Genomic DNA, 27,178 nt, shown 5'->3' with positions numbered 1-27,178 from the left:
TTTTATATTAACTAAAAGCCTGCTTTATAATTATTTAAAGCTAGATATAATAGAGGTTATATAATTCTATTTTATTTATAGGCCTTTTTATAGTATTACTTTAAATCTTAAAGATAATATTAAATTTATATAAAGGGAATTAGGATTTCTCTTTTTAACCTAAAACTAATATTAATAAAGAAAAATCTTTTTAGCAGGACTTTAAAGTTACTATTATAAGTATATCCTATTAGTATTATATTATTAATAGATCTTTTAGTGCCTATAAGTATATATAGAAATTATCCCTTAAAGTTAATTATAGTAAAGATATTTTAAGAAATTATTAACTTTTTTAACTAAAATCTCTATTAATAAGTAAAAAAAATAAATATAGATATATATATATTATCTATTACCTTAATTATATTATTAAACTAATAAAATTTAGTATTTAGCTTAATTTATAAATTAATATATTTATAATTTAATATATAAATAAATTTTATATATAAATAATATATAAAGTTAATTAAATAAAAGAATATATTTAATATAATACTTTAATTAACTTTAAATTAATAGGCTATATTTTTTTAAGGCTTACTATAGGCTATTATCTATAAAAAGATTATTAGCTTTAATTTAAGTAATTAATATTAATTATTATTTACTTAAGTATTATTCTTTAATTATTAAAAAAGTTAATAAAAGTTACCTTTATTTATATAAAATAGGTTATTAAATATTATATTTAAGGCAGTTAATAGCTATAAGGTATAAGCCTAAAAGTTAATAAAGATATTAATATAAGGCTACTAAATAAGTAAATTATCTTTATAGTAAGGCTAATAGTAATATTAATAGCTAAGGCAATTTAAAAAGGTTATAATAATAGCTAACTGCTATAGCTATTAATTATTAAAGTTATTAATAATAATTCTATATATAAAGTTATTATAAAGGCCTAATTATAAGAGATATCCCTTATATATAGTATTTTTAAGTAATTAATAAAGCTATTATAGTCTTATTATTATATTAATTTATATACTTTTATATTTAGTATTTAATATAGTAAAAAACATTAAGAAATAGGGATATTACTTAATATTTTATTCTTATTTAGTAAATTATAGGCCCTTTTACTAGCTTGGTATATTACTGGCTTATATAAAGGCTATTAAGTTAGTTATTTATTATTATATTAAGATTATAGTAAGAAAATAGGCCTTAAGATAGAAAGGTCAGTTAGCTAACCCTCTTTATGCCACTTTCCTGGCAGAAATTAACTACCTGGCGGTTTTTACCGGGCTTGCCGATCAGGGCCCTGGCCCGAAATGATGTCACCAATATCGTCATTTCTCCTCACTTTCAGCACTCACAAAGCAATTTCTCGTCGGGAGAATGCATCTTCACGTAATATTGCAGCACCAAGGCCCCATCAGATGATTCAATAGTAGCATAAATAATTGTCTAGATCGGGCTCCGTAGTCTACGAATAGACGCCTCTACTCTAGCAGAATGCTGAATACTATAAACGCTCATCAAGTCTAAGTGAACATGATCCATTAGATGCTCGCTCGTCTTGGTGCCATTGTACGTCTCAACGCCTTCTTGGCCTCCGTCTCTTCTACTAAAGGCAAGACTCCTTGCTCTTTCATCTTGTTAAAAAACTCCTGCCCATACTTATACCCCAGTTGGTACAATTCATCGAATTTGTGGAAGTCAAGAGTCCCATAGTCATCGATTGGTGGACGCATGTAAATGCATCCAGCCATCGTTTTTGCACGTTCCAAAGCATCAACACTCGACACGTATGCCAGTCGTCCTTGAATCTCCGCAAGAGTTGGCGGGTTAGGGTGAGACGAGAATGGATTCCATCGGTTCACAAAAGCCCATGCACCAGAAAGTGAATCACCATACGTCTGCGGCGTGTCATCGTCCAAAGCACCTACATCAATGGCAAAAATTATGTCAACTCCGAGACCCTTCATGTGAGACACGGTCAAATTGTCAATGTAACCGCCATCCAGTAGCATGCTGCCCTCATCGCACAGAGGTGGGAGTAACCCCGCAAGGGACATGGACGCTCTGATATATCTCCATGCGTACCCACTGGTGTGGAACTCAGCTCGACTCTTACTGATATTGGTTGTGTTGCAGTAATATTCGAGCCAGAAATCTTCCATCTGCGTGTCGCCTAAAGCCTTGAAGATACCACGGTTGAATTCGTGTCCTGTGGTGTAAGATGCGGAGGGATACGTCAGATCAAGAGCAAACCGCCATAGACTGGCCATTCGCCCTGCAAATTTCTTGGCAAATCCAAACATAGGCACGACATCAGCATGCCTGGCGTACAGAGCGCCAACAAAAGCACCGATCGAAGTTCCTCCAACGAGATCAATAGGAATTCCGGCTTCTTCCATGGCTCGGATGATACCAATTTGAGTGATGCCTCGAGCACCGCCTCCGCCAAGAACAAGTCCAATGGATTTACCACATAGTCGTCGTGCCAGGCGATGAAAATCGCCCTTGTAAGGAGAATCGGGTGAGTAGTATGGCGTGTGATGCACCTTGCGAGACGTGTATTTTTGAATCTCAGCCTGTAAGACCTGAACACGTTCTTTAAGTGCTTGACCAAGTTTCTTGGGGGCATGGACTGGCATCTCGTTTGTCCTGAAAGCCATTTGCACATGACAGTGGCCACCGTTGATCCACATACGGTTGTGCAGCCAAGCCCGAGTCAGCCCAGGCCGTGAATAGCGCTCAGCATGAAGTAAAACCAAAACTTTTCTAGCGGTAGATTTCATGCCAAGCATAAAGCGTTCGTATTCACCAATAGCTGGTGATCCTTCGGCAAGACCCACCAAAAGGATGCTGTCAGCTTGCGTGATACAAGTCTGTGTCCACGGCGAGTTGACGTTCGTATCTAGAGCCAACATGTTAGCTCGAGGCTCTCGTCCGAAAGTCCAGAAAGAATGTTGTAACAGGAATAAGTCAGGAAAAAATTAGAGTTAATAGAACCAACATCGGCTTTGCCTCTGGAGTCTATGTGTGATTTTATCATCATAAAAGGAATGGCTGAAGAAAGAAAACATGTTATTGCTTACCTGCAACATAGACAACCAGGCCATACTTCTCTTCCAGATCAGCAAGATATTGGGAAAGCCTGAGCTTCCCCATCTTGTTGAAAGCATGCTTGCCGAGGTGGTTAAGAATGGCGGCCTGATTGAGTGATGTGGCCCCATTAGCTGGGCCAACTTGCGCCAGGGCATTCATGAGTCGGTTTCCAAACTCAACAACAGGTACACCCGCGGTAACAGGCAAAATCGCAACAGTTCGTAGATTCATATTGGACTTGCGCATCAGAGTTTTTGGATTGGTGCTAGCATCTTTGTACGAGAACTTGGAAGTCTCGTCAACGATTGCCCTCATTCGTGATGCAATGATCTTTGAAATTTTGATGGTGATATTCGGATGCTCTTGTGCCAAGCTGTTGAAGAGTGTTCGGGGGAATTTCACCAACTCCGTATCTCGAATAGCATGCAGAGTCCCTGGGCGAGCAGTTTCTGTAAGCACCTCTAGCTCACCGACGCTGTCACCTTGTCCGTATTCGGCCAGAGCCGTTACGCCGCCACTGCCGCCCTTTCGCTCCTGGACCAGACGAAGGCGACCGTTGAGAACGATATAAATCGCCTCACTTTCATCACCTTCGTGAAATAGCACCTGCCCTGCATTGACTTGAACCCATTCCAGAGCAAAGTCAATATGTAGAATCAGGCGGGGCAAGATGTTGGTCAGCCTCTTGGCCATAGTGAGAAGAACAATCGGATAGCGGTCAACAATCCGCTCCAGCGAAGCGCGAGGCAGGAAGCCTACATAGACATCCGTCTTTGCAACAACATCAATGAAAGACCGGTATGAAGACACACTTCCGATGTAACCAGCCAGCCCACCCGGTTTGACCAAGGCAATGCTGCGACGAGGCTTCTTCGATGTCGCTTGTTGCGTCTCGGCCTGATCTCTTGCAGCTTCGGTCCGAGCCAGATTGGGGAAAGAACCCATTTCAGAAGCATCTGGGGATGAAGGAGCTGGTTGAGATGAACCAAATCCGTTAGATTGTAAGATGTTGTGAGCATCTGCCTCACCACTCGTACCAATGTCTAAGAACCCATCGACGACATAGTACAAGCCAGGGTTTCGTTCTCCTTGCTCTACAAGAACAGAGCCTTTGGGAAAGAAGACGATCTCAACCTCATCCTTCATGTCGCTCGCAAGACCCTGAGCGCTCACCGGAGCGTGTAAAGCGGTTCCTCCAGAGGTCACCGACTCAGTCTCGCCGTCAACAGAGCCATCGTAAGGAGGCATGAAACCGAATGCGTTGTTTTGGCTGTAAAACTTTGATCGCCGATGGTCGAACGACACCAGTCTGGGAGAGCCTTCCATGGACTCAGGCTCGCGGGATGCACTTCCATTGGCATCAAGCCCAAGTGACTTGAACATGCACTCCAAAATAGAAGCACGGAAGAGATTGTCTTCATCCACAGTTTCTCGCGGATCCATCGTCATGCGACCAAGCCTCCTCGAATCAAAGGGATCATTGAAAAACCTATCATCCTTTGGATTCGCGCCCTGGTGCCTCATCGAGACCCCCGAAACGGATCGTTGATCCGCCGGTGAGATACGCGAAGTCCCTCGAGCTAACTGAATATTAGACAGCAGGTCTCCAGGGCTCGGAGTGTGGGGAGAAGTTCTTTCGCGAGGTGGTGCAATAGTGCTTGTGACAACCGAAGTCGTCCGCAGTTTAGTCATTGATTGCAGCATAGCCTCTTTCCGAAGAGTTGTACTTGACCTTCGCCGATGAGTTGAGGCCGAGTTGTGCAGTGCAATACCCTTCGTGTCATCATCTTCGTCTGCACGTTCCCTCTCGCGCTTGAACTTCTCCTTGAGACGTTCTAGAGCATCACCTCGCAGAATATTAGGGAGCTGGCATACTGTATACTTGATCATGCTCTTCTCTGTCTGCAGTACTTCGCTAGTCAAGCCGAGATAGTTGAATGCCTGCGCAAGCGTGACTCTTTGAAATCTTGAGAGAATAACATGGACAATGTGTGCGGTTGCCTTTGGGTAGATTTTGATGAGTCTTCTAAATGCGCTCGCTGGGATGATGGCAATTGTTGTATCAACCGTAGCACGAGCAATAATGTCTGGATGAGCCGAGCCAGATGTTGCCCTTGTTGGCAAGGGCGGCCGAGTAGGTGGAGGTGTATCGCCATCTAGTGACATGGCAGGAATCGCACCCTGATCGGTTTCCAAGCCAGAAACACCAAGACCTTCGGGTTTCTTTTCATCCGCCTCCATACCGTTCCGGGACCGAGGTGTGCCCGGCATGGACATGTTGACGTCTGAAGGAACACGTCGAAGATGGGGCTTCTCGAAGGTCGGATGTCTAAGCCCGCTGCTTTGGGCAGGATGCAAAGAAGAGTCCTCCTGATCATCATTAGGCCGTAGCCTAACATCCTCGGTAAACAAAGACATGATGGAGAACAAAGATGACATAGGTGCACCATTCCGAACTTCTGTAAGAAGCTGGTATGTCTGTTGACCAGGAGCGATATCGTCCTCATCTGAAGAGTCCAAGTCAAGATGTCCCCGAGAGGCTGCTGCGGCGCGGGGGCTCCGGTTTGACTTAACAAAGATCTCTACCAGACCATCGACGACGATACAGAAGCCTTTTTCTTCTTCGAGGTTGATGGTCTCGCCAGCAATGAGCTTCCTCGTTTGCATGCTTCGAGTCAACTCATGAAAGACGGGCCGTTCCAGGTAACCGAAGATCTTGATAGCACTCAAGAACTCATCTAGGTAATTTGCCAGCCCAGACTTGGTGCCACCTTCGTGGGTGTCTGGAAAGAGATCGATGTCCGGCTCTTTGCGCTGTGGCTCTGGTGGCAGACGAGAGTACATGTTCAGGATGCGATACCTGACAACCCAACTAACGGCCGACACGACCGCTGCCATGATAAACATGCTATAGGAATATTAGCGTTACGAAGCGGAAGAGACTATTGGTCAACGTACAGTGTAGTAGCGTTCATCGTGACAGTCCAGCTTGTAGAGAACAGATGGAAGAGAAAGGAAGGGACATTGATAGTCGCAATTCGAATGACCCAATATAAAATTGTGGAAGTGATGTGAAGAAGAAACCATATCAGCCACCCAAAGAGGCCAAACCATGTGTAAGGCTCATGGGCGGTGACAGCAGGCATGGTGCTCACGATAGAGGGAGAGGAGCTGCTGAGGGCATAGGCGACAGTCTCAGCGACGTCGCCGGCCATTTGGGCGGCATTTGACGGATCAGATGCCATGGCTGGTTATGAGGCTGCTGCGCATCATACCGTAGCATCCTGTAGAAAAAAGAGCCGCGTGGAAGCGGAGGGAGAGTTTTGGAGCAAGGGAGAAAATTGGAGGTAGAGGTTTTATGAACATGGGAAAGGAAAAAAGAGCGTGGCTGCTTCTGCGCGTGCAAGCTTTTAGCTTGTGATCGGGTGCGGAGCTACAGGGGAGCTCAGGTGCCGAGGATTGGCCGGTTCAGGCCCCACCCCACTGAGAGACGGTGGGTGAGCCGCTGAATTTGTTCCGCGTGGGCAGGTAGTGGAGGGGCTACCCGTTGGTGCCGTCACTTGTGCATCTGCTTGGATAAGCCATCACCACCTAAGTTATTCTTTTCTCGTTATAACGATCACGATCCCCAAATCGATTTATTCGGTGAAAACAGACGGTAGAAGCCTGTTTTGTCTCGTGCCAAGCTGCCACATCCCACATGACCATGCGCTCTTGAGCTCGGCACCCTACGATAGTCTTTCAGATGCCCTTTGCGCAACTCGTCGTCGGCAGCCCAGGCTCTGGAAAGAGTACCTACTGTGATGGCAGTAGGTTTTTCACGATACTGAATCTTCTGTGTCTGTAGACTTACCGATAATAGTGCACCAGTTCCTCGGCGCCATCGGGCGAGCCTGTTCGGTCGTAAATCTCGATCCTGCCAATGACCATACAAACTACCCTGCAGCACTCGATATTCGCAACCTAGTTAAACTCGAAGAAATTATGAAAGATGACAAGCTGGGACCTAATGGTGGCATTTTATATGCTCTTGAAGAATTGGAACATAACTTCGAGTGGCTGGAAGAGGGACTGAAAGAATTCAGTGAAGATTACGTTCTTTTCGACTGCCCGGGACAGGTGGAACTATACACACATCACAATTCCCTACGGAATATCTTCTACAAACTTCAGAAGATTGGATACAGGGTTGGTAAATTCCCTGTATGGAAACACAGCGACTGACCGTGTATAGCTTGTCTGCGTCCACCTCTCGGATTCTTTCTGCCTAACGCAACCCTCGCTATACGTATCGAACGTCCTCCTTTCCCTCCGAGCCATGATCCAGATGGACATGCCGCATATAAACATCCTCTCAAAGATCGACAAAGTCTCCGAGTATGACGAGCTCCCGTTCAACCTCGACTATTATACAGATGTAGACGACCTGACATATTTAACGCCCCATCTCGAATCAGAATCGCCGGCTTTGAGGAGCGAAAAGTTTGGCAAGCTGAACGAGGCTATCGCAAATCTGATCGAGAGTTACGGTCTGGTACGTTATGAGGTCCTGGCCGTCGAAAATAAGAAAAGCATGATGCACATTCTTCGTGTCATTGACCGTGCCGGTGGATACGTCTTTGGCGGTGCTGAAGGTGCCAATGACACAGTGTGGGCGGTCGCCATGAGGAGTGAGTCGTCCATGCTAGAGGTGCAGGATATCCAGGAGCGCTGGATTGATCAAAAGGCGGAATATGACCAAATGGAGCGTGAGGCAGAGGAGGAGCAGGCTCGCATCCAAGAAGAACAGGCCATGGAGCTGGACCAAAATGAACCATTTGCTCCAGCGGGTGGAATGGATCCCGACTTTGGAGATATGACAGTTCCAAAGGACAGTGGGATCAAGGTAGTTAGAAAAAAATGATACCCGTTCATCAATCCTCATCATCCATTTCTTCATCACTCGACGCGTCGTTGACGTCCAGAACCATTTCGTCCTGATTACGTAGCGAAAGGCTGAGAGAAGACTGGGAGTCCGTATCTTCCTTTGCGGCAAGGATGAGTCTCTTGGCCTGACGAATAGCTTCTTCCTCAGCTTTGCGGATTGTCCCACTGACGCGTACAACGCGGAATATACACGGCCTTCCGTCTTTGACGGGAACGTGATCCATAAAGGTCAATGTTGACCAGAGCATTTGATAGTGAGCCCTTGAACATCGTAAGATGAAAGTCGAGGTTGCTAGGGACAAGTATTTTACTAGACATGTCAGGAATGCGAACCGGTTCAATTTTACCATCCACTACTGACCTGAGCAGCTCATTAAAGCTCCAGATCCACAATCGCCATAAAGCGACGCGACTTCAGCTCTGATACCCCTGATAAGAGCACCAGGAGTGAGCTTTTCGATGGTTGGTTGATGGTTAAGAACAAAGTCTGGCAAATCTGATTTTGCAGCCTTTGCAGGGTCTGGCAGGTAAACAATGTTGACAAGGAGATACCTCTCCTTTATGCGCACCATTTTGAGAAAGCGGCGGTGAAAGATCGAATGATGATGAGGCTGTGAATGTTGGCGGATGGAAGAAGTCGAACCAATGCTTGTGACTGAAGAAGTCGACTTGTATCTCCGAGGAAGTTTACTGTAGCGGCTTCGGGGTCTGCCCCACCAAGACCGGGGCGGTCCAGCGGGGCCGTAGATGAGGGAGCTTCCCCGCCGTCACCAGTTGACGAACTCAACTCCCTGTAGAAGCTATACTCTTGACAACTATACACAGGTACTGGTATTTTTACTCTATGCAACGGTTTTCTTCAGAAATTGTTACTCATTTCGCGTAAAAACCATGGCTTCCGGTCCCTTGAAAGCGGCGCTTCTTATCGTCTCGACGACAGCAGCCAAGGACGCTTCCGCTGATGCTTCAGGACCTATACTCACCCAAGTACTGAAAGATGAAGGCGATGGGAAGTGGGAGATTCACGATACAAAGATTGTCTCGGATGATGTGCTTGCTATCCAACGACAAATAACTACTTGGACCGACGGCCCTGATACTGTCAACCTCGTTGTGACAACTGGCGGAACTGGTTTTGCTACTGGAGACTCTACACCAGAAGTAAGTATTCAATAGAGATATCTATGAGCCATTGAGGGCTAATCGTATTTAGGCAGTCACTCCCTTACTTCATAAGCAGGCCCCAGGCCTCGTTCATGGCATGTTAGCAGCGTCTCTCACAGTCACACCCTGTAAGCGACATCGCTTCCAATATCGCATCAGAGAGTCCTAACAAGATTGTTAGTTGCAATGATGTCACGTCCAGTAGCAGGAGTCCGCAACTCGTCCATCATTGTGACCTTACCTGGTTCACCCAAAGGCGCCAAGGAGAACCTCCAAGCCATCGTCAAGACACTACCCCATGCCTGTATCCAGGCTGCAGGTGGTAATTCCAGAGCTATTCACTCTGGCGGAATTAAGAAACTGGAAGCTGAAGCAGGCCTCACAGGTGGAGATACCCAGTCTACAGCTGCCAGTGGATGCGGTCATCATCACCACGGCCATGGTCACGGTCATGGTCACGGTCACGAGCATGGAAATCTTGTGAGACACACAAAGCCCGGAACTACTCTCTCTAATGATCCTGCACTTGGACCTTCTCGCAGATACCGAGAATCGCCCTACCCCATGCTGCCAGTCGAAGAAGCCCTGTCATTGATCGAAGAGCATACTCCTGAACCGGAGGTTATCTCAGCACCAGTCAATCAGTCCATCATCAACTCAGTTCTGGCCGAGGATGTCAAGGCCAGAGAGAATGTTCCGGCATTCCGCGCCAGTATTGTGGATGGCTACGCAGTTGTGGCCCCTAAGGATGGCCAGCTGAAGGGCGTTTTCCCGGTAACAGCCATCTCTCATGCTTCACCTGGTGAGATCGGGGCTCTGAACGAGGGAGAACTGGCTAGAATCACCACAGGAGCCCCTCTGCCTCCTGGTGCCACGACTGTTGTTATGGTTGAGGATACTGTCCTCAAAACAATGTCAGATGATGGCAAGGAGGAGAAGGAAGTCGAAATTCAAGTCGATGGAGTAAAGGAGGGTGAGAACATCCGCGAAGTTGGTAGTGATGTCAAGCAAGGCACAGTTATCCTCAACAAGGGAGAGACTATCAGCGGTGTGGGCGGTGAGATCGGTCTTCTCGCTTCCGTGGGAATATCAGAAGCAAAGGTTTACCGTCGTCCTGTGGTAGCTGTACTATCTACTGGCGATGAGATTGTCGAGTACAACCGCCCGGGCGATCTAAAACTTGGCGAAGTCCGCGACACCAATCGAATTACTCTCATGTCCGCAGTGAGGGAATGGGGTTATGAAGTTATCGATCTTGGCATTTCTAGTGACAAGCCCGGCACTTTGGAGGAGACTCTCCGTGATGGACTCAGACGCGCAGATCTTCTCATCACCACCGGTGGTGTCTCCATGGGCGAGCTCGATCTTCTTAAACCAACGATTGAGCGTTCTCTTGGCGGCACTATTCACTTCGGGCGTGTCGCTATGAAGCCCGGAAAACCAACCACCTTTGCCACAGTTCCTGTCAAGGACAATTCGGGCCAACGTGTTACCAAGACCATCTTCTCACTTCCCGGCAACCCGGCGTCGGCTCTGGTTACTTTCCATTTGTTTGTGCTCCCTTCACTGCACAAGCTATCTGGCGCCTCGACTAAGGGCCTCCCAAGAGTACCTGCAATTATCTCGCACGGTTTCCCCTTGGACCCTAGACCCGAGTATCATCGAGCTGTGGTCACAGTTGGCAAGGATGGGCTGCTCTCAGCTACAAGTACTGGAGGACAACGCAGCTCAAAGGTCGGAAGCTTGAGGTCAGCTAACGCCTTGGTCATTTTGCCCAGTGGGAAAGGGAAACTGGAGAAGGGATCAAAGGTTGAGGTTTTGCTATTGAGCGCTGTGCAGGCTGCTTAGAATTTGGTTCAAGTCCCAGTAATGAGTCGTGACCAAACATACAATGCACATGCCTGCATAAAATAAAAATCTTTAGTAACATGTAATTCAAATCTCATCGTGATGTACACTTCCACCTCCATATGATACTGGTACTGGTACAGGTACAGCAAAAATACGTCCCACCAAGCCAATCTTCCAAACGCCTGACCAAATATTATTGGCGCAATGCATGCACGCGCTCCGTCTCTTTTGAACACACAAGGTGGTGCCGTCGGTAAACCCGCCGGACTTGATGATGTCGTCTAAGGTAATGGATAGGTGACGGGCTTATTTCTTCTCGCCGAAGGCAGGGGCCTTGCTAGAGACTAGAAGACCAATGATAAGACCGAACAAGCCAAGCACTGAGCTGAAAATTTCGATGACAAGAATCTTGACGAAGCTAGAGACGTATAAGTAGTTGGTCTAAGTTATGATGATTTTAGATATATGACGTACAGTGAAGGATCAGCAGCATCGGCCAGAGCAGCACCGCTACCGTTAATTCCAACGGCAACACCGCAGACAAGGTTGCACATGCCGACGGTAATACCAGACCAGAAGAGGGCATATCCAGTGTAGTAGGAGTTTGCGGAGTAGAGCTCGGCTCCAGAGACGTTCTCGACTTTTTGCGAGAAGACAATAGCCATGATGACGCCGTAAATGGCGACAACTTCACAGAAGATAATGGAAATCAAGTTCTTGGTTCGGATACGAGGGGCCTTAACACCACCTCCGAGAATCGACGAGCCGGTAATGAAGATGCCCCTGAAACCAATGTGTCAGAGCTGTGCTATAAGGACTGTTGGTTGAGGGTATACGCACCATGCAGCGCCGACGACAGAGAGACCGATACAAAGCGCGATTCCTAGCGTCGCCCAGGTATAAGGCGAAACTGATTCGAGAAAACCGCCGATATCGAAGGACTCGCCACTTCCGGTGAAGAGCATGTCTGCACGACAGCATCATAGTCAGTAACAAGCACAATGAAGCCTCCAGGTATCAAGGCGTATGGGGAACGGGTTTCGCGTACAAGCTCCAACGATAGTCAAGAACGACCCAATGCCGCCCACTCCATAGTACAGACTCATTGCGACGGTATTCGAATTGTTATCTCGACGATCCAGGGGCTGATGTGTTGGCGATGGTGAGCGTTGGGTCGGATGAAGGTGGCTTATTCTGAGCTTGAAGGAGCTCCTGTTTCAAGGTACCTTGAAGCTGCGATGCGTGTCCAGCACGCAGGCAACTGGACTGGAATAACTGGGACCGACGTCACATGATGCGAGGCTGACTGGTGGTTTGTGGCGCGCTTAGTCATTCCCGCTTTGTACATCCCTCGAGGCACATGCATCTCATCAACCTTGCCCTTGACAAACTATCAACCACCCAAAACCAAAAATAGTAATTTAACGACCGCCTTCTTTTCGCGCCCGAACTTCAAAACCGAAACCATGGCTACCGGAGCGCAATCTTTCTATGAGCTGTACCGTCGAAGCAGGTACTACGCCATATTGCTATGCGCTGCTATGCGACAGCCTGACTAACATGGATCACTGTAGCATTGGTCTCGCTTTGACAGATACCCTTGATGATCTCATCAGCGACGAGCGCATCAACCCCCAACTTGCTATGAAGATTCTGAGCAATTTTGATCAGGCAATCACCGAGGCTCTTCAGAAGAACGTTAAGGCTAGACTTCAGTTCAAGGTTGGCGAACACCTCCGAGCTCGGCGCACGTACTTCGACCAAAACTAACCACCTCTTCTACAGGGAAGCCTCGACACCTACCGATTCTGCGACGAAGTCTGGACCTTTTTGATCAAGAATGTAACCTTTAAAATGGACAATGGGAGTCAATCCGTCACGGCGAACAAGGTCAAGATTGTTAGCTGCAACGCCAAGAAGCCTGGCGAGGGACAATAAGTCAACGACTCACGAATGCGCACGATCGAACACGAAGAAAGGGATTTGCAACTTTTACAGATTGGGAAACTACCGAAATTCTGCTTTTCAGCATTGGGCGGCGTTTGGAACCTGGCTCTTTACAGTTACAGGATATTGATTTATCGTGGGCAAGAAGTTTAGCACTAGATTCAGTGCTAGGAAACTAGACTTGGTTTTATGCACAGTCAACAGAAGTTTAGACGAGAATGATATTATATTGCTTTATTTGGACTCTACTGAATAGCGAGATAACAGCAACATGACGTCTATAAATTCACTTCCCCGGATTCTGGTGGTGAAGCCGGCCCGTCAGGGAGCAAGAAAATATCGGGCCTTGATATAAGGTGTTAAAATAAACTCAGTAAAAATTCTACTAAACCTATACTAAATTTATACTAAATTACCTAAATTTCTAAATCTTTTTGCCATTTAGGATCAAAGTCCCCGAGTTTTGTTTCCTCCTCTACCTACCTAGGCTGGCTTCTTAAAACGTCTCTAACCAGGGGCGACTCCCGTCTGCCTAAGACAGGTGGCCCCCCACTAAAAGACCACTTCTCAGCCTCTAACAAGGACGCCAAGTCCATCCATCATCATCAGGGGTCCTCCATTCTCACCAACCTAAGACCTCCGAAGAATCCGACGACCATGCTCCGTAAACGTCAGAAGCCAGAAGCTGGACCTCCATCTTCTTCACCTTTACGGAAACAACCCTCCCCTGAGATGCCGTCACCAAGTAATTGGAGTCTGCGGTCGCAATGGATGTTCTTTGCAGTTGCTAGTGGTGCTTGTGCTGCTTTCAATGGAGTTTTTGCAAAGTTGTAAGTACAAGGACATATATCACTTATAGCCACGATTATGTAGAGGCTATTCCAAGTGTACAGTGCAGATCGCATCATAGAAACTTCAGGTTGGAAAGAGGTAGCTTAAAAGATCAAGGTATGCTAACTTACTCAGGACAACTACACAACTCACCACCAATCTATCCGACAGCATTGCCAAACTGATCGGCCTATCCGCTCATGAGCACATAGCCGAATATCTCGTTCGAGGGGTAAGTTGATCTCCTTTGCGCTTACTCGACTCACAACTAAACCTTTCAGATATTCTTTGTCCTCAATTTAACATTCAATGGCGTTGTAAGTGACTTCCAGTCGAACCTCTGACCACGCACTTATATGCTTCAGATGTGGACGCTGTTTACTCAAGCTCTTGCCCGTGGTACGTCCACAACTCAAGTCTCCATCCTGAATACATCCACGAACTTCATGGTTACCGCTGTCCTAGGTGCCTTGATCTTCTCAGAAGCTCTCCCTCCTCTGTGGTGGGCTGGTGCTGCGCTTCTTGTCGCAGGCAATGTCATCGTGGGACGGAAGGATGAGACTAAAGATGCTGGTGCTGCGGCAGCTGCTGAAGGGCCGAGTTATGTTCCTTTGCCGACTGAAGATGATGGTGCACAGCGGGATGACGATGAGGATGTTATTGATTTGGGCAGAGAGTCGGATGAGAGAACACGATAGACAGGCTGGCTAGTCACACAGTCGTGGTGCAGAATGCCACGAGAGACATGCTGTTGGATCTTTGATAGAATTGAGATATTTAGCATAAGTTGAAACAAAAATAGATTCAATCCCGAACACCAGCTTATCATGCACGTCTCTATGGGAACAGATAATAAAATGTAGCAATCAACATGGTCATACAATTACCGCCGACTCTCCAGCTCGACACCCTCATCGAGCACCTCCTCGTCACCGTCCAATATTTGCCCTCTCCCCAGTGGCCGCTCGCTACCAGAAGTGCTTGTCAGGCGAATCCGGCCTCCTGAGTATCTTGAAACTCGGCCAGAGAACCAATTACCGGCTCTTTGGAAAAGGTTCCAAAGTTGCTCTTGCCCCTCTTCGATACGATGATCATCCTTGGGGTTCTCGGCGGCTTCGACCTTGAATTGGTATTTCAAACAGTCTTTGACGGTTACGAGACCAGTGAGCTTGCCATGATATTCAATCAATATGACTCGAGGTCCGATCTTTTGAAACAGCTCCATGACAGTCTCGAGGGGTAGTCTCGGGTGAGCCGTGACGGGTGTTGCATCAACATATCGGCTAAAGTCGAGAGTTGAAGAGTGAGATGAGTCGCTATGGATGTTGTTGAGCGATGTACTGGACAGATTTGCCGTCGATGGTGCAAATGTGCATTTTGCAGTCTCTGATAACGGTGAGGTTCGACTCATCTTATCAATGGCATATCGCAACTCCGTTCTGCCGATATAACCAACAAGTACCTTGGTGTGTTTATCTTCCACCACGGGGAAGCCTTGGTATCGATCATCAGCGAGGAGGCTCTGGACCTCGCCCAAGGTAAGCCCATGAACGGGCATCGAGACAACAGAAGTTCTCATGACAGCTGAGACAGGAACTCCGAAATTGTGCTCTTCTTTACTGTCGAGGAATGGCATTCCACTGAACCATATCATTCTATCTGCGATGCCTCCCTTGCCAAACAATTCGCTGACAGCTTTGGTGACTCCAACGACGATCATGGTGGGGAGAATATAGTTCAGAGCACCTGTGAGCTCAAACATGATAACCACCACAGATATGGTGATGTGCATGATGCCACTGAGTGCCGCAGCGGCTCCTAGCAGGGCATATGTACCTGGTGTGATGCAAGGCTCGTCAGGTTTACATGCGGAAAAGAAAACGCTGGTGGGATTGGCTTCGTGAATAGCTTGAACAAGGATTCCAATTGTTCTTCCGAAGGACGCTCCAATTGCCATTGACGGAACGAAGATACCAGCGGGAACCTTGCATCCATAGGATAGTATAACCAGGAAAAGTCTTAGAAACGTCGCCAGGAACAGTGAAATTATGTTCCACCATCTCTTGTCAGGCTCACAGAGACCATGGTACGATTCTCCACGCCCACATTCCGAGAAGAGGATCTCCATACTCTCTGTCATGTCTATCCTCAAGAAGGCGTTGGGGTAGGCAATAATAGCAGTTCCCGCAGCCAGTAAAGTCGCTTCGAGAACTGCATACTCCTTCAAGTACTTCTTTCTGAATGACTGAACCCGCAAATTCCACTTGATCACAAAGGCTCCGTAGAGACCTCCGAAAATACCAATTAGGACGTAGAATAGCAGCTCGAAGAAGTGCCAGTCGTTCTTATACTCGACCTGGAACATGACTAGTTGGCCCGTTCGGAAAGGATTCATAGCAGCGAGAACAGCTGTCGCTACCAGGGCACAAAAATAGCTTCGCCATAATGTCTTGAGAGGAAACTGGTTCGACATTTCCTCAAGAGAGAAAAGCACACCGCCAATAGGACTGCCAAAGGCGACAGCGACACCGGCAGCTGCCGAGGCGCTCAGAAACTCCCTAGTCTTAGAAGCGTTGCGTTTGTATTTGTCGAAAAGTCGAGAGATCACATTTCCCGTACACACGGCGTAGTGTACACTTGGGCCTTCTTTTCCAACAGACAAGCCAGAGGCGATAGCTAGGGGGAGGCATACCGACTTGATGATCAAAGTCCACCATCCAAGGAAGCCTTTCATAACGAACCCAGCAATGATGCACTTGATCTCAGAAATACCTGAACCGGCAGCATATGGTGCAAAAGACTTAACCAAGGTGCCTGCGACACAAGCAAATAGAGTCTATGCCGTTAGTATAAACAAGTCCGAATGAAGACTTGGCACTTACTGCAAAGACAAAATATATAAAATAGTTGAAGGGTTCGAAGCCAGTCCATCTGTGCCACTGATCGCAGCCTGTCTGGCATCAGCATCATTCTTGTTATCATACCCTGGGTAGCCTGGACACCACATACCATTCTCTTCTCCCCAGCAGCAGAAGTTCTCATTTAAATAGAAGCCTGTCTCGCAGTAGCCCATCTTGACGTCGGAGAGCCATTCTGTAATGATATTGAGTAGTGCTGCATTCAAGCCAATAGCAACACCAATGATTGTTACCACGATCCAGGCTTGCGCTGCATCATAACTCCTCCACAGCTGATATCGCCAGCCTGGCTGTCCTTTATCGTAGAGGCCGGCCGCTTGCTTTCTTCGCGCCTTACGCTTAGCTTGCTCTCGCGCCGCATCTTGCACCCAGTCTGCCGTGTATCAGTATCGGAGTCCGTATTGTAGTCGATCGAGTCGCATACCTATTGTTGTAAAGTCCTGGTCCAGCTAGTTAGCACAGAGCCGCATATCCAGTGTCCCACAACATACTTCATATCTCTTAATCTCGGCAATCTCCTCCTCGATAAGCCCAGCCCCTGTCCGTGCTGCACTCCCTGTTTCTTGATCTGCATTCGAAAAGACGGAGGATAAACGCGATACCACCGAAGGACGTCTTTCAAGTCCAGGTCCAGGAGGCGCCAAGCTGAAGGATGATTGTCGCACGTTCATGGTTCAGGCAAGGCGACCATTGTCGCTCAACCGCTATCTTTGAATTCGCGCAAGTTGGGATGATCGGATTGAATGATTAAAAATGCTAGCGAGGCGAAGATGAGGGCTGTTTCTTTGGTAAAGGCTATTTATTTCGTAAACGTTGTTATATGGTGAGTGTCATAGTGACCAACAGGGATGCTGACAGCTGATGTGTGGCTTTGGGTTCAGCCACAGTATCGCGTTTAGTGGTTGCAGCATCGCGTCTCGGACCTCATCAGTGAATGTCATTCTTCGTTTACTGTAGGTATCTTGGCTTCACAAGAACAGTAATTTCACATTCAACTCGACGTATCAGCCATTGATATCGATGCAAAACCTTCGATTTTCTCTTTTATAAGCATATCCCTCATATTTCCTTCATTCTCGACTCCCAACTCTCGAACGAATCGCAGCCCCTGATACAATTCTTGGAGAATTCGCTTGTGGTCAAGGTATGGCTCACATTTCCTGTTTTCAAGATGGTCGTGCAATTCAAGTGTCATTCTCAACTTTGAATTTACCGTGTGCTTCATTCTGGTGTTTATTTGTCCCTGCCTTGTATTTTCTGGTTATTCCTACGACTCTCTTACCCCTGTACTCAACTTTGACCTTCGTCCTCCGCCTCACGCATCGATGCATTTGTTTAGCTCTTCTAACTCACTCAGACTCACTCAATCTTTTCACATTTCCCTGCAATTTCTCTACTACCGCCATGCCTTATAACACCACTGCTATTCCTCCTCGGAAGGAGCCTACAGGCCAGAATCAGCTCCCTCGTAAGCTACCTATTGACCATGCTCTTCAGTCCCAACCTAACATGACGATAGTCTCTAGAGTTAAAAAGATCATCGCACAAGACCCAGATATCGGTCTGTGCTCTAACAATGCAGCCTTCGTGATAACTCTCGCTGCCGTATGTGCTTGCTACCCATTCTCACCCCCGTCATACTCATACGACATAGGAAATGTTTGTTCAGCATCTTGCGGAAGAATCACATACCCAAGCCAAGCTAGACCGCAAACCTCGTCGAAACATCCAATACAAGGATGTCGGTAAGTCAGCTCCCTCATCCTTGGCTCAACAACCCCTTCTAACTTCAATAGCAAGCGCTGTTGCACACCATGACAACCTCGAGTTTCTTGAAGACGTGGTACCAAAGACTGTTCCCTACAAGAACATCAAGGCCAAGGCTAAGGCCACGCAGGCACGTCTCCAAGGTGACAATACCAACCAGAAGCTCGAGTTTCCCCTAGCCAACGGCGTTGGCAAGCCTCTTGTGAACGGCAACTCCATAGCTCATCATGATAGACAGGATGACCCGAACTCGCAGTTGGAGTTGGAGTTCAGACAGGCTTCTGGTGCGAATCGAGATGGAGACGTAGCAATGACTGGCTAGTTATGGTATTGCTCATTTGCTGGATGAATCATGGCAAAAGAGGCGTTTTCAGGGTTGACCGTTAGTCTGCTGAATTAGAAAACGAGGACAAAAGCGGTCTATCACCATGATGTACATCACAAAACAAATGACAATCTTGATATTTGGCATCAACTCTCATTTCTTAGGGTGGAGCGATAGCCATAATGCGAAAGCGAAATAAATAGTATTTTTTCTGCAATCCCCAAAACAAGTGGTACATAGCCATCATAGTTGTTAAGCTTTATTCCTCCATGGCATCTCCGTGAATACCAGAAGGCAGACGTCCCTCGTTCAGCTCCTTCTCCAGCGCGATAATCTCCTGCAGGCTGGTAGCCTTCTTGATACGCTCCTGTAGTCGCTTCTTCTCGGCGTCCGTCAGCTTTATTCGGGAAAGCTTGGAGGGTGCGTCCGAGCCGTCAGTCGAGGTGTTGAAGGTTGTGGTCTTGATACCCTGGATCTGCGTCGTTGTTAGCGTCGTGCAACTGTTTTATTATTGGCCATGTCCATACCTTTGAAGCCAAAGCTGTTGGCTCTTCTTCAGTTCCGAAGAGCTCGCGAGCCTTCTCCCGCTCAGACTCCTTAACCTTCTCGAAGTCAAGAAACCGCACGGAAGGACACTTCCACAGTACCCAGTATCGATAGTTCTGCATCTTGCATCAGTCATTGCTGCACCAATCGACACGTCTCAAACTGACCTCCTTCTTGGAAACGGGGTTATCCGACAGTACCAAGTGCGTCAAGCGGGGGAATGACGCCAGCGCATCCAAATCCGCAAGCTCTGCCAGATTGTTCGACGATAACACCAGGTTGGCAAGATTTGGAATGGCCTTAGCCAGAGAGGGCTGAATGCTTGAGACGCGGTTTCGTGCGAGGAGAAGGGTCGTTATGCGAGGCGACAAGGGAAAGTTTCCCAGTACTTGAATGTCGTTATCTGTGAAGTCAATGGCATCGTGAGGCTAAGCTGTTAGCAACAGAGCAACAAGGCAGAGAATTTGGAACTTACACCAGCGACACCCAAGTTCTCAATCGCGGGAATTCGGTGGCCTGTTCACGCCGCAAAGACGATTGTATCAACTCTGCGCTCTCTAGAGATCAAAAATGTAGCATCTGCTCTTTTCAAAACGCACCTCGAAGATCAAGCTCTCGCTCCTTGAGCGGGTTGAGGTAGGATAGGGAATCCCGGATGAGGTCGGCGGTGAGCCGCATCTTGGATTTGGGGCCGTTACCTCGGGTTCAGAAATGCGGTTGCTTGGATTTGGCTCGCTGCGTGGTCGAGTTTGGAGACTGTTTGGAAGGGCGTGCGAATGTCGGTAGTGTTGATTTATGGTAAGGCAAGGCTGCGACTTGACGAGGCGTGGGGGAAATTTTGGTGTCGCGTGTGGCTTGAGCTTAGAGTGGCACACGGGCAGGCCCCAGCCACCATAGACTCAGAGTCAGGGACCAGCAACTCAGTTACAACATATACCAGTCAATCACGGAATAGGGAGTGGTTCGGGATATTCGAAAGAGTTCACGTATATTAAGCACCTCTTTAGAAGTTCTTACTGTTTCTGCACACTACAATAGGACACACTGCAATGTACCTAAGCTTAGCAGTTAATAATAATCTAATTCTTGCTTAGTTGTTCTATCCAGAAACAAGCTACCAGCAAACTAAAAGGTGATTGCTCTTGATGTTTTTATAAATTGCATCGTGTCACCAGCTGTATTCCGGCTCTACTGAAACACAAAGACGACGCCCATCCTATCCACCGAAACGCTCATAATATATGGGAACTCCAACAACGCCACATCTAAAATAGAATCCACGTGAGACTGCAGCAACTGTTGTTGCTGCAGGGATATAACTGTCGATCGAGGTGGTCGGGCAGTCGATGACTTGCCTCTTGATCCAGAACCAGCATTTGGGGCCGTTGGAGCCTGTCTCGGAAAACGCTCCATGTTCAACGTCAGCGCCGTTGTTGGGTGCGAGGTCGTGTAAGTCGGTTTAGGTAGATCTGGGGACAGCCCACTGTAGATGAACGAGCTCTCCATCCGAGACAGATCCCAGAAGCGAAGTCTTTTATCTGATCCGCCAGTGACGATAAAGGCGTGTCTCACGTCTCTGGAATCTTCTGCAGTTGCAGTTCCGACAACCATGGCACGTACTCCACGATCGGCGTTGGCGATTTCGTTGGGTTCGATGTGAGTAGCATATCGTCCGAGCATGCCTTCTCGCTTATCTTCGTCCACATCCCATGGCTCATACGCTTTGAGTCCATCCTTGCTGCCACTCGTTCTATAAATTTCTCGGCAGACGGTTTTCTCCAGGTCCCAAACCGTCACCTCGCCATGTCCAGTACCGCCAGAAATGCATACCCATTTGCCACGGCCTTTGGTAGGATGGATGCAAATTCGGTAGATTGACCCTTTGCCTGGTAGGCCCCAACCCTTGAGCCTCATCTTGAAACGCAGATCCCAGAGGTCAACAACTCCATGAGAAGTGCCCACGCAAAGCCAGTTGCGCTTCCTATCCACGCAAAAGCAAGTTGGCGTTCCATGGTGTACTGGGTTATCGAGAGTGTATAGGAGACTCATGGTCCTCAAGTCGATACCAAGAATCCTTGAGCGGTTAGTAGCGATGACAAGAATCGAGTTCGATTCTTGTCTAAAATGTTCACACCACACCGCGAACTCGCCATCTGGTAGTTGATACTCTCGCAGAACGCGCAATTTGCCATACCTAATAACGCCACCAGCAGATACGGTGTCAACCTTCACCACGTGAACGGTACCATCAGATGCACAGCTCACAAAACAATGCGAGTTCTCCACAAAACAGAGAGCGACAACTCGTGTGCTATCTCCGTGTTTGTGGAGTTGACGAGAACGGTGTGTAATGTTTCGCTCGAGCCTAGCCGTATCCCAAACCCTCACAGTACCGTCGTCGCCGCCAGTGATGAAAAAAACGTGGTCAGGGGATGGTAAAACCCTATTGATGGGGCTTTTGTGTTCGGAAAACGTTGCAACAAGTTGTCCGACCGGCTTCCAAGGTTCCTCGCCAGGTTGAACACTGGCGCGACTTGCTTTGCTCCTCTTGATCGGGGTGACCATAGGCCCAAATTCGATAACATCACGAGGAAAGTTATCAACATACATGTTATCGAGCATTCTTTGTATGCTTGGATCGTTGCCTGCGTAACTATGTTTCGACACCCGGGAGCCGGTAGTATCGCCTTCATTCCCTTCAGAGGAAGCTCGCTGGTCGGCTGAAGTCTGAGCAAAAGGCCCCTCAACCTCACCAAATGCATTCGCGTCGGTGGTGCCAGTTTGTGCGATCGATTTGTTCTTGTCCTTGCGGTCAAGGAGACTCAGGGCGCTTGCCTGATGGCGCACTGCATTTCTAGAAGGTGGCTCTCCTTGAGACGGTCCATCGTCGGCTGTCTGCATCAGCTGCCCTGCGGAGGGTGCTCTAGTATGCGTTCGACCAGCGCTAGTTGGTGAAAGGAGACGGCGTGATGAACGAGGTCCGACACTTTGCACTCGTCGGTTGTTGTTCACCCTCTTTTTTCCGCCAGCCGAGTCGTCAATAGTCATGGAGGCGTCCAAGAGGGCATCTGCAATTGTGTAAGGCTCCGCTGGTGGTTCAAGATCCACGACTGCATTGGGATCTCGAAGTGGCGCGTCATTGAAGAACACCGTCTGAGGAGTGACTCCCAATGATTTGAGAGATACTACACCACTGGATGTGGCACCATCTGATGTCGGAGTATCACGCGCCTTTATTTTACTTAGACGCCAAATGAATTCACGCAGGGCATCGAGCTTCAACTCATCCTCATGCTTGAGCCCGAGGTTTCTGAGTTTTGTCAACCATTGCTCATCTTCGTCATTTCGAGCCACTCGCCCCATGGAGCTTTGCATTAAGTCCCGAGAGGCACGGCTTGATGTTGACCCTTTAGAGCCGAACAACAATGGTTTGAGCTGTTGCAGGGGCTTCCAGTAGATACCGCGTTCTGTCTTCGAGGCCCACGTTATAGCCTGGTCAAAGACATTTCGAGCCAATGGCCTCTTGAGAGCATCAAGTATGTTGAGCTCGGAAAAGTCTGAGAGAACCTCCACTTTCAGGAACGGTTTTACAAGAGGCATCAGATTGCACCTCATATCAGCAGGTGGTAAGTACCGTGCCGACATTGATAAGAATTCTGCCGCTGATTCGCGGATCCAGATGTTTGGGTGCATCGTGAATCGGCTGATGAGGTCAACTAGCTCCCAAACCTTGGGCCTTGATAACAAACCAAGCCCAGCGAGCTGAGCAAGCGAATGGAGAGCGGCCTGTACCACGTACTCCTCTGGATCAGTCAAGGCTTGTATCATCAAGGGGAGCATGAACTCCTCCAAACTCGTGCTTCCGATGAAGGCTGCGATACCGACAATCGTATCAAAAAATGCGCATTTCAGCGTCCAATCTCGATCATTCAGATATGTGTTAAGATGAGTAAGGAGGACATCGTTTGAATGATGGTCGAAGAAGAGGCATAGCTCGGGTACGGAGGCCAAAAATGCTCTGCGAACCGAAATGTCCGGGTCTTCTACCAATTGTTTTGAATGGCTCTCAAGAACCTCAAAAAGCTGTCGCCCGGCGTTGTCAAAGACGCTCTCGAAATTGGCCTTGGCATCCGCTCCAGGTTCGACTTCAGGATCAGTAATAGGCATCGAGCCATCAGCTCGAAGGCTTGAGGCCATATTGAGGAATCTCTGTGCAGTAGTCGCAAGACTGCCGAGACAAGAAGCATAAGCTGCTCTGACCAAAGAACTGGGTACCCTTGATCTAGACCCCAGCGCGATTTCCATGCGAGGCAATACATACTCTACCAGGACATGAGAGTTGAATGCATTGACTGTCTGCACCAGCTGCAAAAGCTGGGTAATGGTTCGAATAGCAGCAATCAACACTAGATCTGTCTCATCTGGGACAAGAAGTGTCATTAGATATGGCAAAACTCTGTCCAACTTGGCTTCATCAGTTAGTCGTTCAGAAAAGGCAAGGAGTACATCACATGCGCGGATTCGTGAAGATGCCCGCGCAGTGTTTCTTAGTTGAGACACAATCAGCGTCAGGAATATCAACGTTCCATCATCTTCTGGTGGCTCTAATTCGGAAGATACGGTATGGTTGTGATTCGGTATGTTAAGTCTCACTGGGAAATGCGATAGGCTCAGCCTGGGCGGCGGCTGAAGTTCGTCTGAGGTACGTTTCTCAAGCTGATAACCGAGGAAGTATGAGATCTTATCAAAGTCGTAAAATACACGATCGATTCGATCATCAGCTTCTCCAAGATTTTTCGAAGTGCCTGACATGGGACTGTTGCCAGATGAAGGGTCTGTTATGAGCTCCATATACTGGTGCAGAAAATTGTAGAAGTAGTGTGGAAATACTTTGCCTTTCCAGAACTCCAGGTACTGGTCTGCTGAGTATCGTTTCTCGGGGTCAAGCTGAATCATGTGGGCTATCATATCGGCGAGGTCCTTGTTTGCGATGGTGCTCAGATGCGTAATCACAGGGTCGTACTCGCCGCGCCGATACTTGTACAACTGTGCGAGGCTGAAGATGTCCGACTCAAGAAACAGTTGCGCAATAACGCAGCCAGCACTGAAGATGTCCATTGCCCATGTCATTTTCGCATTCTTCGGCGGCGCTTCTCCAGAAGCATAGAAGCGCTCGGGGGCGACATAGCAGGTTCGGAGGCCCGACGTATCGAAGAAGTAAGAGAAATCCGCCGGGTTGTCGTCGGGGAGCATCACAGGCTTATAGGCGGAGGAGAAATCGGAGAGGTATAACCAATTCCACGAGGTCACGAGGACATTCTGAGCCTTGATGTCGCCGTGGTAGACATCGCGTGCGTGGCAATCGCGAAGAGCGCAAAGCAGCTGGAAGGCCAACCATTTCTTCTCGATGTCCTCGAGGAACGGTCGAGTGCTGACTCGGTCGTATAGTGAGCTGTAAAGGAACTGGCGGACCAAGTAGCCATTGGTCTCAGTCTCGATAATGCGCTGGAATCCGAGGGTGTTGGGGATTTTGTCTATCGCGTTACTCTGCTCTAATTTTGATTAGAAGATTTCTGGGTGTATTGAAAACGCCCAAGGTTTACCTATTATCTGTTTCTTGTATTGCTGTAGCTTGACGTCGGCATACGGTTTAACCAGGACCTTGACGAGCACTAGACCATTCTCGTGACGCCCACGAATAGACTTCATGAACCTCGCATTTCCTATGCTCTTCTCGAAGTGAACATCGCTAAGCTCTGAGATATCGATGCCTGCGGAGCCGACAGACGGCGTCGCGAGGGAGAACCCTTGACCCATGATTTGGTGGGGGCCTAGGGAATCGTGAAAGCTATCGATCAGCCACGCACGAAGCTATCGTCATTGTGAAAGAGTGAAATGGCAGGTATACGTCGTCTAGAATATAAGGTAGCGCTTAAGCTGCGATACGTTAATTCAACGTTGAGGTTACCTAACGTAGGTGTTTAGGTATGGGAGGTAACAAACCGTGGTTGATGCAGGAGGGAAGCTTGTCACTACCTACGAGGGACGTCATACGGAGGCAGGTGCACGCGGAAGACCATGCCCCACTAAAACACGTCTAAGTGAATCCAGCTGAGGCTCTACCCAGCGAAAATATGAAGAATTTAAATCACAGTAATTCATCATTCAATTCGATTTCTTTGGTATCACGCTTGCCACCCAAGGTGAGTAAAGACGCAGTCATTTCCATGCCGTAGGTCGTGTTGTTGGCAACCTGCTCCAAGCATGCCTAAACATAATTCACGATCCATAAGCCAGACTACACAGTTCATGGAAGAATAAATCTACCGAATCAAAATTCACAGAGTAAGCAATTAAGTCCTGGAAGTACGATTGGGATGTCATGTCAGAATAGCAAGTAAACAGTCATCTCCAAACAACATGAATCAATGCTAATCGACCCAAGTCTCTGTAAACCTCAAGTTCAGATAATCACATAGCTCTCACTGCATGTGAATGATGCTATAACCCACAACTCACCAAGCTTTTCGTCACTTTGATCCTGGTTCTCGTATAGAGACAACTACAAACAACCGAACTTCGATTTGTGAATCGGCTCTCCTTAACAGTAACAGTGCTCAAGTTTCAGGTGATAATAAAGCCACGACCCGATGTTGGTCATCGCCCCTGTTGACTTGCGTAGAAACGGGCTTGTATTCTTGGCACCTCGTGGCTGGAGTTGTACAAAAGCGATAAAATGGTAGCTGTTACTCATCATTTATATGCATTGTGAGCTTTTTTGTCTTTCACCAGACTAAAAATGTGTCCTGATGAAGTGCTCGTTGATCTCTTTTGTTAGGACGCTTCTCATCTGACATTAAATCCGACGACTGTGTGTGGCCTCTCCCATAATTGAGCGAAGAACTCCGAAATATACGCATGATTTATTTCTCTCTCTCTCTCTTTTGGTCAATTCAAAGGCAAACTGCTGGTTCGCCCAGTCTTGAATCTCTCTGACAACAACTAGTCTTCTTAGCGCTTTTTCTTGGATTCATACTCGACTGCATCGACATCAATTCTAGCATTCAGCAGAAATCACAAAGCACACTAGCAAGTCTCAAAAAACTACCATGTAGTTTGCACATCAATTGGATCACTTACTACCATAGGCAGAGTCCATGAGCACTAATATTGCTAAGTAGACAACAACCCTCAGAAATCAGCCCCCTTTTCATATCACAGCGACGCCTTTCGGCCTACTCCAGTCTTCGGGGAGTAAACTGCATAGCACAGAAGAGTTGAAGGTTCGTTTCTTGGAATCCTGTGGCCACAGTGGCTAAATCATGAGTTTGCTGATGATGATGATGAGGAACCGTCGCCAGGCATATCAGCCTGCAACTAAGGGGTGTATTCTTACCCGTTCCCCAAATCAGCTTAGGTCCTTTGGGATCTCTTCTTTGTCAACTCGTAGCAGAGACCTTCATGAAGTCTTTCTGGCTCGAATGCCCAATCTCTGAAAGCTTCCTGTTTGCTTACAGGGCCCCAAGAGATATTTGATGACCTTCATTTATTGGCTGAAAAGGCGAATGGAAGATAAAGGGTTCGACAACTCAGTATACCTAACTACTATACTAAAACTTACCTAAGTTTATAAATGTCTCTAATAATTTGACAAAATTTACTAAGAATATGCCATTCTTTTATGAAGTTCATAAGTTCAGGTAAATTTTAGTATAGTGCTTAGGTAAGTACTCTGAGTTACTTCCTATGTAAGAAGCTGAGATGTCCTTTAAATGAAAGGCGAGTTCCAATCTATCTTTTA

The 27,178-nt window shown here is 47.4% G+C and overlaps 11 protein-coding genes; 5 read left to right on the top strand and 6 right to left on the bottom strand.

Moving 5' to 3' along the window:
* Nucleotides 1–1,550: 1,550 nt before the first annotated feature.
* Nucleotides 1,551–6,347, bottom strand: FFUJ_04536 (related to serine esterase that deacylates exogenous lysophospholipids; the record flags this gene model as incomplete). XM_023572166.1 has 3 exons in its annotated part: nucleotides 1,551–2,911; nucleotides 3,093–6,010; nucleotides 6,061–6,347. The coding sequence occupies 3 exons, from the start codon at nucleotides 6,345–6,347 to the stop codon at nucleotides 1,551–1,553; spliced, it is 4,566 nt and encodes a 1,521-aa protein (XP_023426341.1).
* Nucleotides 6,348–6,847: 500 nt separating this feature from the next.
* Nucleotides 6,848–8,005, top strand: FFUJ_04537 (probable ATP binding protein; the record flags this gene model as incomplete). XM_023572165.1 has 3 exons in its annotated part: nucleotides 6,848–6,911; nucleotides 6,965–7,290; nucleotides 7,337–8,005. 3 exons carry the CDS (start codon nucleotides 6,848–6,850, stop codon nucleotides 8,003–8,005), a joined length of 1,059 nt encoding a protein of 352 aa, XP_023427118.1.
* A 10-nt stretch (nucleotides 8,006–8,015) lies between these two features.
* Nucleotides 8,016–8,600, bottom strand: FFUJ_04538 (related to POP5 Protein required for processing of tRNAs and rRNAs; the record flags this gene model as incomplete). XM_023572164.1 has 2 exons in its annotated part: nucleotides 8,016–8,338; nucleotides 8,390–8,600. 2 exons carry the CDS (start codon nucleotides 8,598–8,600, stop codon nucleotides 8,016–8,018), a joined length of 534 nt encoding a protein of 177 aa, XP_023426340.1.
* A 319-nt stretch (nucleotides 8,601–8,919) lies between these two features.
* On the top strand, nucleotides 8,920–11,040 carry FFUJ_04539 (probable gephyrin, glycine receptor-tubulin linker protein; the record flags this gene model as incomplete). XM_023572163.1 has 3 exons in its annotated part: nucleotides 8,920–9,189; nucleotides 9,242–9,320; nucleotides 9,374–11,040. 3 exons carry the CDS (start codon nucleotides 8,920–8,922, stop codon nucleotides 11,038–11,040), a joined length of 2,016 nt encoding a protein of 671 aa, XP_023426339.1.
* A 309-nt stretch (nucleotides 11,041–11,349) lies between these two features.
* FFUJ_04540 (probable PPA1-H+-ATPase 23 KD subunit, vacuolar) lies at nucleotides 11,350–12,008 on the bottom strand (the record flags this gene model as incomplete). XM_023572161.1 has 3 exons in its annotated part: nucleotides 11,350–11,461; nucleotides 11,518–11,826; nucleotides 11,884–12,008. 3 exons carry the CDS (start codon nucleotides 12,006–12,008, stop codon nucleotides 11,350–11,352), a joined length of 546 nt encoding a protein of 181 aa, XP_023426338.1.
* Nucleotides 12,009–12,509: 501 nt separating this feature from the next.
* On the top strand, nucleotides 12,510–12,981 carry FFUJ_04541 (probable TFIIA subunit; the record flags this gene model as incomplete). XM_023572160.1 has 3 exons in its annotated part: nucleotides 12,510–12,556; nucleotides 12,618–12,765; nucleotides 12,829–12,981. The coding sequence occupies 3 exons, from the start codon at nucleotides 12,510–12,512 to the stop codon at nucleotides 12,979–12,981; spliced, it is 348 nt and encodes a 115-aa protein (XP_023426337.1).
* A 666-nt stretch (nucleotides 12,982–13,647) lies between these two features.
* FFUJ_04542 (uncharacterized protein) lies at nucleotides 13,648–14,519 on the top strand (the record flags this gene model as incomplete). XM_023572159.1 has 4 exons in its annotated part: nucleotides 13,648–13,820; nucleotides 13,957–14,053; nucleotides 14,103–14,138; nucleotides 14,187–14,519. The coding sequence occupies 4 exons, from the start codon at nucleotides 13,648–13,650 to the stop codon at nucleotides 14,517–14,519; spliced, it is 639 nt and encodes a 212-aa protein (XP_023426336.1).
* A 185-nt stretch (nucleotides 14,520–14,704) lies between these two features.
* On the bottom strand, nucleotides 14,705–17,410 carry FFUJ_04543 (related to chloride channel; the record flags this gene model as incomplete). XM_023572158.1 has 5 exons in its annotated part: nucleotides 14,705–16,657; nucleotides 16,704–16,771; nucleotides 16,831–17,112; nucleotides 17,164–17,179; nucleotides 17,231–17,410. The coding sequence occupies 5 exons, from the start codon at nucleotides 17,408–17,410 to the stop codon at nucleotides 14,705–14,707; spliced, it is 2,499 nt and encodes an 832-aa protein (XP_023427169.1).
* A 733-nt stretch (nucleotides 17,411–18,143) lies between these two features.
* On the top strand, nucleotides 18,144–18,828 carry FFUJ_04544 (uncharacterized protein; the record flags this gene model as incomplete). XM_023572157.1 has 4 exons in its annotated part: nucleotides 18,144–18,207; nucleotides 18,259–18,344; nucleotides 18,394–18,484; nucleotides 18,536–18,828. The coding sequence occupies 4 exons, from the start codon at nucleotides 18,144–18,146 to the stop codon at nucleotides 18,826–18,828; spliced, it is 534 nt and encodes a 177-aa protein (XP_023426335.1).
* A 262-nt stretch (nucleotides 18,829–19,090) lies between these two features.
* FFUJ_04545 (related to U2 snRNP protein A`) lies at nucleotides 19,091–20,055 on the bottom strand (the record flags this gene model as incomplete). XM_023572156.1 has 5 exons in its annotated part: nucleotides 19,091–19,306; nucleotides 19,359–19,493; nucleotides 19,545–19,805; nucleotides 19,853–19,893; nucleotides 19,977–20,055. 5 exons carry the CDS (start codon nucleotides 20,053–20,055, stop codon nucleotides 19,091–19,093), a joined length of 732 nt encoding a protein of 243 aa, XP_023426334.1.
* Nucleotides 20,056–20,565: 510 nt separating this feature from the next.
* On the bottom strand, nucleotides 20,566–25,194 carry FFUJ_04546 (VPS15-like kinase; the record flags this gene model as incomplete). XM_023572155.1 has 2 exons in its annotated part: nucleotides 20,566–24,929; nucleotides 24,981–25,194. The coding sequence occupies 2 exons, from the start codon at nucleotides 25,192–25,194 to the stop codon at nucleotides 20,566–20,568; spliced, it is 4,578 nt and encodes a 1,525-aa protein (XP_023426333.1).
* Nucleotides 25,195–27,178: the final 1,984 nt, after the last annotated feature.

Source organism: Fusarium fujikuroi, chromosome FFUJ_chr02 (assembly GCF_900079805.1).
Source record: "Fusarium fujikuroi IMI 58289 draft genome, chromosome FFUJ_chr02".
Classification (NCBI taxonomy): domain Eukaryota; kingdom Fungi; phylum Ascomycota; class Sordariomycetes; order Hypocreales; family Nectriaceae; genus Fusarium; species Fusarium fujikuroi.
The sequence above is the reverse complement of the archived record's forward strand: the minus strand, read 5'-3'. Positions and strand labels throughout refer to the sequence as shown.